Below are 13231 nucleotides of genomic sequence, written 5' to 3'. Positions count from 1 at the left end.
GGGCTTCAAACCTGAAGGAGCACCTGAACATGCATACGAAGGAGAAACCACATTCATGTTCTTTATGTGGAAAGAGTTTTTCACATCCGCAGAATTTAAATGTTCATCAGAAGATACACACTGGTGTGAGAGATCATATGTGCTTTGAGTGTGAGAAGACTTTTATTACAGCTGATCATTTGAAACAGCACCAGAGGATCCACACTGGAGAGAAACTGTATGAATGTGATCAATGCGGCAAAACATTTTTGAGGGCTTCAAACCTGAAGGAGCACCTGAACATGCATACGAAGGAGAAACCACATTCATGTTCTTTATGTGGAAAGAGTTTTTCACATCCGCAGAATTTAAATGTTCATCAGAAGATACACACTGGTGTGAGAGATCATATGTGCTTTGAGTGTGAGAAGACTTTTATTACAGCTGATCATTTGAAACAGCACCAGAGGATCCACACTGGAGAGAAACCTTACAAGTGTTCACACTGCAACAAGAGATTCAGTCGGTCAGGAATCTTGAAAAATCTCAATTCTGGTTGATTATTTTTGATCCTTCATTAATGGGTCTGAAGAACATTAAGAATGTAGGTAAAGCTTTAAGCAGTTCATCAGATTTAGTGTTTGTGGTAGAAAAAAACTTTGTGAAGTTGTGAAAAAACAGTTAAACCAATACATAATATAAGGGACACTTTATATGTGCACGGTACAAATTAAAACAATTTTATGCTAAACAGATTTAGCATAAAAAGTTATACTTTTAGATAAACTTATAGTGTAAAGTTATTTTTCTTACTTTATTTATGTTGAAGTGTTTAATGGTAAGCCTTTGTTTTTGTAATGAAGCTTTTAAAAAATTACATTAGCATTTTGATTTGGATTTAGATTTATCTGCAAATATATAAGTTATCGGCTTCCATATATAAAGAAATATGGGTATCGGCCAAAATGTTCATATCATTACATTCCTACTGGAAAGAGTTCAGATGATGTCACTTCCTGGGTGTGGCCATTTAAGAAACGCTTTGTTTTTTTAAAAAATTGATGAAATTGTGTCTTAAACGTGTTGAGTGAAAAATGTAGATTCAATATAGATGACTGTACCTCGTTTCATAAAAATGCATAAAATAGTTCTACATTACCAACTAATTAACATTCTATATGATTCATGGAGTAACATAAGTAACAGATTAATTGTTATTAGTTAAATGTTATGGCGTATACAAAGAAAAGGTGCATTAGTCGGTTTCTGCTGGGTACCAGCACATGTGGGCATATTGGGAAATGAAACTGCTGATGAATTGGCAAAAGATGCTTTAAAAAAGGAAGATGTTAATGTTGCTTTAAGTAAAGGTGAAGTCAAAACTATAATTATGGAAAATAGGAAAAAGGATGGCAAGAAATATGGAATTCAGATAATAAGGGGAGGCATTTATTTAATATTAAAATAATGTTAATAATAAACTAAACATTAGTGGTAGAAACAGGAGGGAACAAGTCATAACAAGGATGAGACTTGTACACACAGGACTGAATGCATCACTGTTACTGGAGCACATGAGAATGGTTTATGTGAGTATTGTGAGGAGAAAGAAACAGTAGAGCATGTAATATACGATTGTAAAAAATATGACGAAGAAAGAAAGGAATTAATAACATTCTTAAATAAAAAGGGCAAGGTAAGGATTTGGGGTACTTAGGATATGAGTTTAATAAAGTATGACATGTTTAAGGATAATAGCTAACATGACTGCACAACAGCATCGTACTGTAGGTGGCGCTATAGATTTATATTGTTATGCACCAAAAAGAAAAACTAAAGAAGACTATTTTTCATTCCTCATTCAGTCAGCGCGCGTTTGTTGTGTCTTCTGAGGTGAGTTGATCAGTTCAGATATTTCGCTTATTTACACAGATATGGGACACCTCACTCAGTTTGTTTAATCAACATCATACGAGGTTTTTGCTGTGTTAAATTTTTAGAGTGATAATGTTAGTGTTATTGAATGTTGGAAGGTTTTATGATCGTTTGCTTCTCTTTGCATGCAAACCAGTAAGATGTTAATTAGATTAATTAGATTATAATATGGACAAATTAAAGTGGTTGATAAAGATGGGCATCATTAGTGTCTGTCTTTATTGTAATGATGTTTTTCTGTATCAAAGTTGAGAAATAATAGTAGCCTATTTATCTTGCAATAGAGCACTTTTAAAGGCTTTCTGCAGACATGCACTTGCACCCTCAGTCACCTGCGCTTCCACGAGAGACTTCACTTGCAATCTTTTTTTATTTTTTTAATTGAATCTCTCTTGCACCTGATTTTATAAGCATAAGAACTCAATCCGAGCAGCTGAGTCCTTCTTCAAGAATCGGCTAAAAACACATCTCTTCCATCTTTATTTGACCCTCTAACTCTAGAACTCTCTATTCTAATTCTATTCTTAAAAAAAAACAAAAAAAACAAACAAACAGTAGCTTTTCTAATCTTTTTGTATTCTATCTGTTTTCTTTTTATTTATTATACAATTAACAAAAGCAAAAAAGTCCTCTAACACTAGCTTGTTATATTATATAATAAAAAAAAAAAAAAAGAAAAACCTTGCTGCGTGTACTGTGTTAAGCTAACTGAGATTTGTTATAGCACTTGCATATCATTGCTCTTTTGTTGATTTTGATTGCTTCCATTGTCCTCATTTGTAAGTCGCTTTGGATAAAAGTGTCTGCTAAATGACTAAATGTAAATGTAAAAAATCCTAAATATTTTACACTTCCCATTAGTGTTGTCATGGTACCAAAAGTTCTGTTTTCAGTACCAATACCAGTGAAAATCCACGGTTCTCTCTTTCATTACCAAAGCAAAAAAACAAGCTAATTAAAAACACACTATTTTTATGAATAAAGTTAAACAAAAATAACATTTACAAAAATCAATGTTATTCTTTATATTTATGTAAAATTGTGTTTCAAGTTTTTCCACAAGTAATAAAAGTATGAAAAAAGTAAACAAGTTTCACCAGTTTGATAGGATAAACTCAATTGGTGGTCTGTTTGTACCTTGCAAATTTGTAAAATTATATTTCCGTGTTTATTATTTCATTTTCTTCTTACATTGAATTTTTTTTTTCATTTTTTGGGGGAAAAAATCCCCTCATCTTTATACTCCTTTAAATTAATAAGAGGTAATATAAATGTAAGAATTAAAATCGATTTTTCAAAAGTTTTTGTCGTATTTCTGCTGCCACTGAAATACCACTGTTGTCTGTTTTAGGGTTTGCTGGAGTGTTTCATGATCTTCTGCGGCCTGCAGCTGTAAAAGGACAATATAATATACTTAAAGCAATGGGCTGAGTCTGACCAAATGCAACATTAGATCATTGACTCCAGCTAAAATATAACTTTTCAGTAAATAACAAACCTTAGCTTTTATAATAAATTTAGATAAGATTACATATATTTTAAGACAAGTGTATATCATATAGATTGAAACTGTAATATTAAAACATTTTACAATAAGGTTCCATTTGTTAGATAACATGACCTAACAATAAACAATAGTTATATAGCAATAAGGCTATTCTTCTTAGGGTTAATTTCATAATGTACTAATATAAAATCAACAGCTTAATCTGTCAAAATTATTTATTGCACAATGAACAAACATGCATGATCAAGTGTTTGTATTAAATAACATTCACAAACACCTTCAGCTGTAATAAGTCTTCTCACACTCAAAGCACATATGATCTCTCACACCAGTGTGTATCTTCTGATAGACTTTTAAACTTTACAGCAGTGAAAAACTCTTTCCACACAAAGAACATGAATGTGGTTTCTACAAGACACAAAGCACCTAACATTAGCTGGTGAAAATCAATAGATCTGTTAATTGCCACATTAAGCTAATTTTATTGCTGTCAACTGACTTAAGCAAACGCAAACGCCCCCCATTATATTTTAATGTAAGAATTAAAATATAGAGATGCAATTCTTAGAAAGTAAAAAGAGATATAAGTTGTGAATTAGTATAAAACACAGTTTTTAATTAACTTGATAGTTAGTTCATTAGGTGGATAGATTGTGAACATTAATATTTAAAATGGGTAAATTATTACACAAATAATGTGTAATAACTTATTTATCTTTAATTTGGGCAGATCTGCTCCTCCTCCAGTGAAGCTCCTCCCACAACAAGCACACCTTCAGTGAAGCTCCTCCCACAACAAGCACATCTTCAGTGAAGCTCCTCCCACAATAAGCACACCTTCAGTGAAGCTCCTCCCACTGCAGTTCAGCAATAAATGCTGGAATATTCCCATCAGTCTACAAGTGAAGACGAGCATCAGAGCATCAGGAAGAAGTGAAATCTGCAGAGACAGAGTTTATTGAAGGACAGAGAGAACATGAGAGATCCAGAACCCTGCAGAATGAAACACACTGAAGAACAAACAGGTTGGTGTTTATTCTTGACTTCATCAGTGAGGCTGAGAAACATTTAAAGTTATCAGCAGTTCATCAGATTTAGTGTTTATAGTAGAAATAATACCTCAGGAGTTGTAAAAAATAAACAAAAAAGTTAAAGTTAAAAGTTAAACCAATAAATAATATCGGCGATACTTTCTATCTCAGGGTACAAAATAGGGACTGAAATGCAAATGTTCTAATTATATCGCTTCCTGGGTGTTGAGTGAAAATATTGGACAGTTAATTAGTTTAAAATTGTTATTAATTATCTAATCCCCGTTTCACAGACAAGGCTTAAATTACTGAAAAGAAGAAAAGACAAGAAAAGGTTCACCTGCACTCAGTGTGGAAAGAGTTTCACATACAAACAGCATCTCAATGTTCACATGAGGATCCACACTGGAGAGAAACCGTTCACATGTGATCAGTGCGGGAAGAGTTTCACACAACAAGGACACCTTCAGAGACACATGAGGATCCACACTGGAGAGAAACTGCATGAATGTGATCAATGCGGTAAAACATTTTTGAGGGCTTCAGTCCTGAAGGAGCACATGAACATTCATACGAAGGAGAAACCACATTCATGTTCTTTGTGTGGAAAGAGTTTTTCACATCTGCAGAGTTTAAAAGTTCATCAGAAGATACACACCGGTGAGAGATCATATGTGCTTTGAGTGTGAGAAGACTTTTATTACAGCTGCTCCTTTTGCTTTAATTACTGCTTCAATTCGGCGTGGCATGGAGGTGATCAGTTTGTGGCACGGCTGAGGTGATACACTGGAGGCCATTGTGAAGCAGAGTATAACGATTTGGCCCCGACATGATATTATAAGAGTTATGGTGCTTAAATGACTCTAGTTTGATTTGTTATACAGTAATGACTAAGAACTTTCCAAAATATTCCACACAAATGAGGGAAACATATTTACCCATAAAAAATTTGAAGAAGAAATATTAACAACGGGAGATCTAACTGATTGGCTACTGCACTTTTCAATAATTAAATCAAATTTATCTAAAAACAAATATTTGGAGACCTTACTTACACCAAGTGCCCTGATTTCTGAGCAGAGAAAGTATTTTGACAGAGACATGACAATATAATATTCTACAGCTGAAATATGGCACTTAATATTTTTTTTGAGAATCTATTCAACAGCTGACCGTCCCAAACCAATGTCTAAAAAGGATTTATTTATTGTTTGTTTGTGTGATATTTATTCCAAATAAAAAAGGAGTGAGGAGAAAAGTTGTTTAAAAGTTAAATGGATTTGTCTGCGAACATCAGATCATTTAAGAGTATTTTGTTAACATCAAAACTGACCTCCTCCTCGACAGATTCCTTCAATCTCCTCAAAGTTAACACTCTTCAGTGGAAATCTCTCACATTTGTTAATATTAAGATTGAGACAAGGATATCTCAGAAAAAAAAAAAAAAAAAAAAAGTTATTTTAATATTATGACCAAAAATATTTTGTTAATTCTTCAAAGATTAAAGTTTAAAACTTTCAACTAAAATGTAGGAAAACAAAGACGATGACAATCAAAAACTTTTATTTTAAAATCTAAAAAGACATTAAATTACCATCATAGCCAGAATAGTGACCAGCAATCAGCATTATAACATTTACAAATAGATTTCTGTCATTTTTGTACTTGTGTAGGAAAAATCACAAAGTCTCATGAAAAACAAACTTTTCTTCAAATTGTGAATAAAATGACACAAATCTCGAGTAAAAGGCACAGCATTTATAATCTATATCCAGTTGAAAATGCTCTAATGTGTCTTTCACAAGATATTATATTTTAAATGACTCTAGTTTGATTTGTTATACAGTAATGACTAACAGCTTTCCAAAAATGTTCCACACAAATGAGGGAAACATATTTACCCATAAAACATTTGAAGGAGCAGAAGAAATATTAACAAAGATAAATCTAACTGATTGGCTACTGCACTTTTCAATAATTAAATCAAATTTATCTAAAAACAAATATTTGGAGACCTTACTTACACCAAGTGCCCTGATTTCTGAGCAGAGAAAGTATTTTGACAGAAACAGAGTTCATGACAATACAATATTCTACAGATAAAATATGGCACTTAAATTGAAGACACTCATTAATACTCAAAAAACATTATTCAACAGCAGACCGTCCCAAACCAGTGTCTAAAAAAAGGATTTATTTATTGTTTGTTTGTGTGATATTTATTCCAAATAAAAAAGGAATGAGGAGAAAAGTTGTTTAAAAATCAAACACCACGTTAAATGGATTTGCCTGCGAACATCAGATCATTTAAGAGTATTTTGTTAACATCAAAACTGCATCTAAGAAAAAGAAAATGAACACCAAGCTGTTTAAATAAATGGTTAGAGAAAATATTCTACATAGAACTACTATTTTTAATAAATGGAATTGATTTTCTAAATACTCCCTCCACATTCAAATACTTCACACAACACTTCCAAGCTTCAAACTCTGAATATTATCCAACTTAAATCTTATTTTAATATTATGACCACAAATATTTCTGTAAATTCTTCAAAGATTAAAGTTTAAAACTTTCAACTAAAATGTAGGAAAACAAAGACGATGACAATCAAAAACTTTTATTTTAAAATCTAAAAAGACATTAAATTACTATCATAGCCAGCGGAATAGCCAGCAATCACCATTATAACATTTAAACATATTTCTGTCATTTTTTTGTACTTGTGTAGGAAAAATCACAAAGTCTCATGAAAAACAAACTTTTCTTCAAATTGTGAATAAAATGACACAAATCTCGAGTAAAAGGCACAGCATTTATAAACACTGAAGCTGTCAGTCAGTTCAGCACAAACTCACTGTGTGTGAAAACTCCCGTTTTAATCAATTCATCTGTCAAAACTGCACAATCCATCTTTTATTTACATTGTGTTTCTGCTTTTGTTGTAATGAGAGGATTTGTGATTGTTAGCAACAGACAGACACATAGCTAACTTAATATAAAATTAAACAGAATAACAGTGTATAAAATGTCTTGTAAATGTAACAGAGATCATGTAAATGTTTTAAGTAACATGGAAATTTCACACATTGTAGAATTGCTTTATATATTTTGATACATTTAAGTTCTGCACTTGACAATCACATTTAAACATCTGAATCATTATGGATGAGTTTAATACAAATATTATTAAACTGAAGAGCCAGACAGACTCATCTGAGCTTCTTCCTCTGTTCCAGCTTTAAATTAAACAACATGATCATTTGAATATTAAAGCAACATTAATCATTCAATATCACATGTTTCTAACACACATGCTGCATTATTTCATTGTAAAGTCTGAGTCTCTTCACCTGTATGGATCACATTTACACATTTATCACACATTTATTTCTCCTCATAGACGCAGTAGTGAAGCTCTTCTGTGGATCTTCACCTGATGTTTACTGCTCCTCTCAAGATGACTTCAAATTATGATATACAGCATTTATCATCTTCTGGTGATGGATCTGTATCTACACTGTAATGTTGAACAGAAGAGAAGATAATCAGAGTTCAGTGGAAAAAAGTACAAATTAGTTACTATAATTCAATCACAGGTTGTTTTTTTTTTTTTGAGTAAAAAGTTACATTAAAATCCTGTAATCACATTAATTACTGACTATACCTCATTTATACGTATTTATAAAACAGTATTTGTGTTTTAAATAGAATACACTTAGAACATGAACTGCATTCTGTTTGTCTCTCTACTGAGTCAATATAAAGAGAAACGCATACGTCAAATATAATAAACGACAAGGAACAAATACAAATGTGATTTTGCCTTAAAACAAAAAGCTTTCAGTTAAATGTTCCACTAGTTAAAGCTGTTTGTCCTCTAGTTTAAACATGTTTGTATTATTCTCAGTAAATAACTGAAATTATTGCACAGCTACTGGAATACTGGATTCTGATTGGTCAGTTGTGACAGTCTGAGGTGTGTTATTCATTAGGTGTGTTATCATTAGCTATGCAGAATAACACACAGTCATATGGTATTTGAGTCCGGCGTTTCTTTCACTTCTCTCGTATCACACTGCCGCGCTCTCACTCGTTTCATTCAAACACAACTGCTATTAGCTTGTGCCTCAGTTACTGACTGTATTTACCGTCAAACCAAACCGGAGGAGATTCTTGTTAATAGCAGGCTTGCAGAGACATTGTTAAAAGTGTGTCTTGTTGTTAAAGTTGTTGCTAACTGACGAGAAGTGTTTAGCTGAATCTAAATTCACCCCCCTATACCCTCATTCACTATTCCCTACATTAGGACACTAATACAGATCAGTTGAAGGACTGAATGAAAACGAGTGAATTTGGACACTGAGTGCACTGGAAGAACTGCTGCTTTTGTGTAGTTTGTGCTGCTGTTTAATAATCATTTGAAACTAGCAGCTCCAGTATGAAATGATTTATCTTGAACTCGGTGATGGAAATTATGTATAACTTTGTATATTTTTATACTTATGTATAACAGTCTTGTCTGAACTTCCAGGTTCACAGCCGTTTGTTAGGAACTGTTTTTCTTTGCAGAGGCTTTGCGTCTAATTATTCACTTATGTGGCAATAAAGCATATAATTAGTGGGATAATGCACATCCAGCCGGATGTTTCACTATTACTGATGTAATTAATAAAGCAGCTGTTGCTGTATAAAGCTGTGACAGTGTGCTTTTGTTCTCTTTCCTCCTTTGTGTTAAACATTTTTATCAACTTTACATTTCATTCTGACACAAACCCTTTGAAATAAAGCTTGATGATAATTATAAACTTTTCACAAATATTTGAAAGTTAATGTGTTCATATATCAGAGGTAACAGAAGATCTCTTTAATATCAGAAAGTAATGTTTACTCACCTCAGTTCACAGTTTGAGTCTCGTAGCACATCAATGAGCTGCTGCTTTGAGTCTCCTATTTTATTGCGTCTCAGATCAAGCTCTTTTATAAACTGCAGTGCTTTTGTGTTTGTCAAAGACTGAGTTAAAGAAGAAACATCTGTAATGCCACAGTCATGAAGACTAGAAAAAGACACAGAGGAAGAGAGATCATCTTACAAACAAATCATTAAGATGAAGAATTTTACACAAATATAATGTGAACTCAGACTTATCATGAGATATTGAGTATAAAGTGTTTTGGTTTAAACTGTTGAAGTGATTTTAATCATTTTTATTCTTGTATGTGAATGTTACTGACCTCAATCTCTCCAGTTTACAGTGTGAATCCTTCAGTACGTCACATAAGTGATTCACTCCTGTGTTTTTTATTTGATTCCCGCTCAGGTTCAGTTCTCTCAGGTGTGATGGGTTTGATTTCAGAGCTGAAGTCAGGATGAGACACTGTTTCTCTGTAATACTGCATCTCCACAGACTGAAGACAGAAAGAGAAAAGACAATGAATCAGACAAGTGTAAAGTTCATGTGAGAGTAATGCATTGCGTGTTAACACCATACAGTGCAATAAATAAAATGTTGCTAAAACCTGAAAATAATATAAGTAAATAAATATACAACCATGAAAACAAAAACAAATCTAGGATTTGAGGATACTAGTGACATTTCAAGTCTGGAGAACCTTTAGTCAGACCAAAAAAAAGGTTTGTGATTTGTAATGTAATTAAAATACAGGATCAACTATAGACCCACTTTTAAATTCAATTTTTAATTTTTTTAATGTTATTTTAATGTAACAAATCAAGAAAATTCTGTTCATAAATCAAAATTTACTTCCAGACATTTTAAGATTGTAGTTTACAGTCAACAAATACAACATTTTGTGATCATATTTTGTTCTTATTCTGATGCATGTCTGAGTGAAACAGCTTTTTGAAAAAAAAAATGCAGGTCAGGAATTCATTTTTGATGAAAAGCTGGATAATTGTTGTTTGTTATTGCTGTGATCTCATGTGACTGACAAGTTTTCTCACCTTCACATCATCAGACGAGAGAAGAGGTGTTTTTGTGAGGGAAAGGGTCAGTTATTTTCATAAAACCGAAATATTCTCGATTTTAATTTCGTGATTTTAAGAAACTAAATAGTAAACTTTAATCTCACTGTAACTGCTGTAGAGTATAATGATACTAACTCTAGTTTCTGCAGCTTGCATTGTGTGTTCATCAGTAGATCACTGAGGTTTTTCACTCCAGAGTCTCCGAGTTTATTCCAGCTCAGGTCCAGTTCTCTCAGGTGTGATGGGTTTGATTTCAGAGCTGAAGTCAGGATGAGACACTGTTTCTCTGTAATACTGCATCCATACAGACTGAAGACAGAAAGAGAAAAGACAATGAATCAGACAAGTGTCAAGTTCATGTGAGAGTAATGCATTGTGTGTTAACACCATACAGTGCAATAAATAAAATGTTGCTAAAACCTGAAAATAATATAAGTAAATAAATATACAACCATAAAAACTAAAACAAAAACAAATCTAGGATTTGAGGATACTAGTTACATGTCAAGTCTGGAGAATCTTTAGTCAGACCAAAAAAAAAAAAAAAAGGTTTGTGATTTGTAATGTAATTAAGATACAGGATCAACTATAGACCCACTTTTAAATTCAATTTTTAATTTTTTAATGTTATTTTAATGTAACAAATCAAGAAAATTCTGTTCATAAATCAAAATTTACTTAAAGACATTTTAAGATTGTAGTTTACAGTCAACAAATACAACGTTTTGTGATCATATTTTGTTCTTATTGTGATGCATGTTTGAGTGAAACAGCTTTTTGAAAAAAAATGCAGGTCAGGAATTCATTTTTGATGAAAAGCTGGATAATTGTTGTTTGTTATTGCTATGATCTCATGACTGACAGGTTTTCCCACCTTCACATCATCAGACGAGAGAAGAGATGTTTTTGTGAGGGAAAGGAACAGTTATTCATTAAAGATCACAAGGGTACATTCATTTTTGGAAATAAATGATGTACCCAGTTAAATCAATTATAATAAGCACCAAAATATTATCGATTTTGATTTTGTGATTTTAAGAAACTAAACAGTTAACTTTAATCTCACTGTAACTGCTGTAGAGTATAATGATACTAACTCTAGTTTCTCCAGCTTGCATTGTGTGTTCATCAGTAGATCACTGAGGTTTTTCACTCCAGAGTCTCCGAGTTTATTCCAGGTCAGGTCCAGTTCTCTCAGGTGTGATGGGTTTGATTTCAGAGCTGAAGTCAGGATGAGACACTGTTTCTCTGTAATACTGCATCTACACAGACTGAAGACAGAAAGAGAAAAGACAATGATTCAGACATGTTATGTTCATGTGCGAGTAATTCATCATGTGTTAACACCATACTGTCCAATAATTAAAAAAACATTGCCAAAAACCTTATTATATGACCATAAACAAAAAGTAGATTAAGATATAGGATCAACTACAGAACTACTTATAAAATAACATCAAAATGTGAAAACTGAGTTTAAGTGTGAGAAATCATGAAAATTGTGTTTCTGAATTATAATTTACCTAAAGACATTTTAAGAGTAAGGTACAACGGGGCTAAAGGCCCACCTTAAGAATAAATGTGCTACTCACTGTGCCTAAAATGTGTAATTGCAGAAAAATAAAAAAATATATACTTTGTATTGAACATTAATGGAGCAACAGATTTTGTGTGAAAATAAATCATTCAAGTTGTTTATTTTGTTTAAAAATCTTATAAATGTATGAGGTGGCAAGAGGGGCCTTTTACCCCCACACGGTATTGATACAAATACTTAAGTTTAGCTCTGATGTACCCCACTTTATCATCAATAAACATTTTTTTTTTTTTGCTATTGTCATTCTTTATTGTATAGTATGTCCAAATGAATGCGAGAAAAAAGTAAAATAAAAATAAAAGTATGGCAGGATTTAATTTGGTCCATTAACAATTAATTGGATTGCTGTCGTTTGTTATTCCTGTGATCTCCGGTGATTGACAGATTTTCCTGCTCCATCATCAGAGGAGAGAAGATATGTTGTTGTGAGGCAGAAGGAAAGTTATTTAGATGAAAGATCAGGAGCGCACATGAATTAGAAATACATTATATGCGCATATAAATCATTTAAGCACTGCAATATTCCATAAAAAAAAATAACTGTCAACTTTAATTTCATAGTGACCTTCTGAAAGAAAACAGTAATCTTTAATCTCACTGTAACTGCTGTAGAGTATAATGATACTAACTCGAGTTTCTCCAGCTTGCATTGTGTGTTCATCAGTAGATCACTGAGGTGTTTCACTCCAGAGTCTCCTAGTTTATTCCAGCTCAGCTCCAGTTCTCTCAGGTGTGATGGGTTTGATTTCAGAGCTGAAGTCACAGCAGAACAACCTTCATCTGTCATTTGACAGTCACTTAACCTACATTGAGAGAATTGAGAAAAGTCACACTTCATTCTGTTTCATTTAAATAAAACACTTTTTATTCTTGTATGTGAATGTTACTGACTTCAATCTCTCCAGTTTACAGTGTGAATCCTTCAGTACGTCACACAAGTGATTCACTCCTGTATTTATTTGATTCCTGCTCAGGTTCAGTTCTCTCAGGTGTGATGGGTTTGATTTCAGAGCTGAAGTCACAGCAGAACAAACTTCATCTGTCATTTGACAGTCACTTAACCTACATTGAGAGAAATGAGAAGTCACACTTCATTCTGTTTCATTTAAATAAAACACTTTTGATTCTTGTATGTGAATGTTACTGACTTCAATCTCTCCAGTTTACAGTGTGGATCCTTCAGTACGTCACA

General features: G+C 32.7%; 2 protein-coding genes across 15 annotated transcripts in view; one reads left to right on the top strand and one right to left on the bottom strand.

Annotated features, from left to right (window-relative positions):
• LOC131531223 (NACHT, LRR and PYD domains-containing protein 12-like) overlaps window positions 1-13231 on the bottom strand; it is a 166342-nt gene that overhangs the window by 55510 nt on the left and 97601 nt on the right. For 2 of the 13 annotated variants that reach the window (XM_058761858.1, XM_058761859.1), the window contains exons 17-21: window positions 11540-11713; window positions 10578-10751; window positions 9689-9862; window positions 9349-9510; window positions 7839-7973 (exon numbers count right to left, since the gene is read on the bottom strand). The exons of 10 other annotated variants lie outside the window; for them this stretch is intronic. In XM_058761858.1, coding sequence (XP_058617841.1) covers window positions 7925-7973; window positions 9349-9510; window positions 9689-9862; window positions 10578-10751; window positions 11540-11713 — 733 coding nt within the window. In that variant the 3' untranslated portion in view covers window positions 7839-7924. Of the gene's footprint in view, window positions 1-7838; window positions 7974-9348; window positions 9511-9688; window positions 9863-10577; window positions 10752-11539; window positions 11714-13231 lie in introns of those variants that run through there. One more of the 13 variants, XM_058761863.1, reaches the window with a different exon arrangement.
• LOC131531301 (protein krueppel-like) lies at window positions 1848-7969 on the top strand. 2 transcript variants are annotated; one of them, XR_009268620.1, is made up of 4 exons: window positions 1848-1872; window positions 3266-3306; window positions 4152-4446; window positions 7857-7941. XR_009268620.1 is itself a non-coding variant. In XM_058761990.1 (3 exons), the coding sequence occupies exons 2-3, from the start codon at window positions 4845-4847 to the stop codon at window positions 7928-7930; spliced, it is 342 nt and encodes a 113-aa protein (XP_058617973.1). In that variant the 5' UTR covers window positions 4318-4446; window positions 4746-4844; the 3' UTR covers window positions 7931-7969. The 2 variants fall into 2 exon arrangements, 1 of the variants encoding a protein (XP_058617973.1); XM_058761990.1 differs by lacking the exons at window positions 1848-1872; window positions 3266-3306 and adding an exon at window positions 4746-5112 and having other exon boundaries at window positions 4318-4446; window positions 7857-7969.

The sequence above is a fragment of the Onychostoma macrolepis genome, chromosome 22 (genome assembly GCF_012432095.1).
Source record: "Onychostoma macrolepis isolate SWU-2019 chromosome 22, ASM1243209v1, whole genome shotgun sequence".
Taxonomy (NCBI): Eukaryota; Metazoa; Chordata; class Actinopteri; order Cypriniformes; family Cyprinidae; genus Onychostoma; species Onychostoma macrolepis.
Note: the sequence above shows the minus strand (reverse complement) of the source record. Positions and strands in the feature narration are given on the sequence as shown.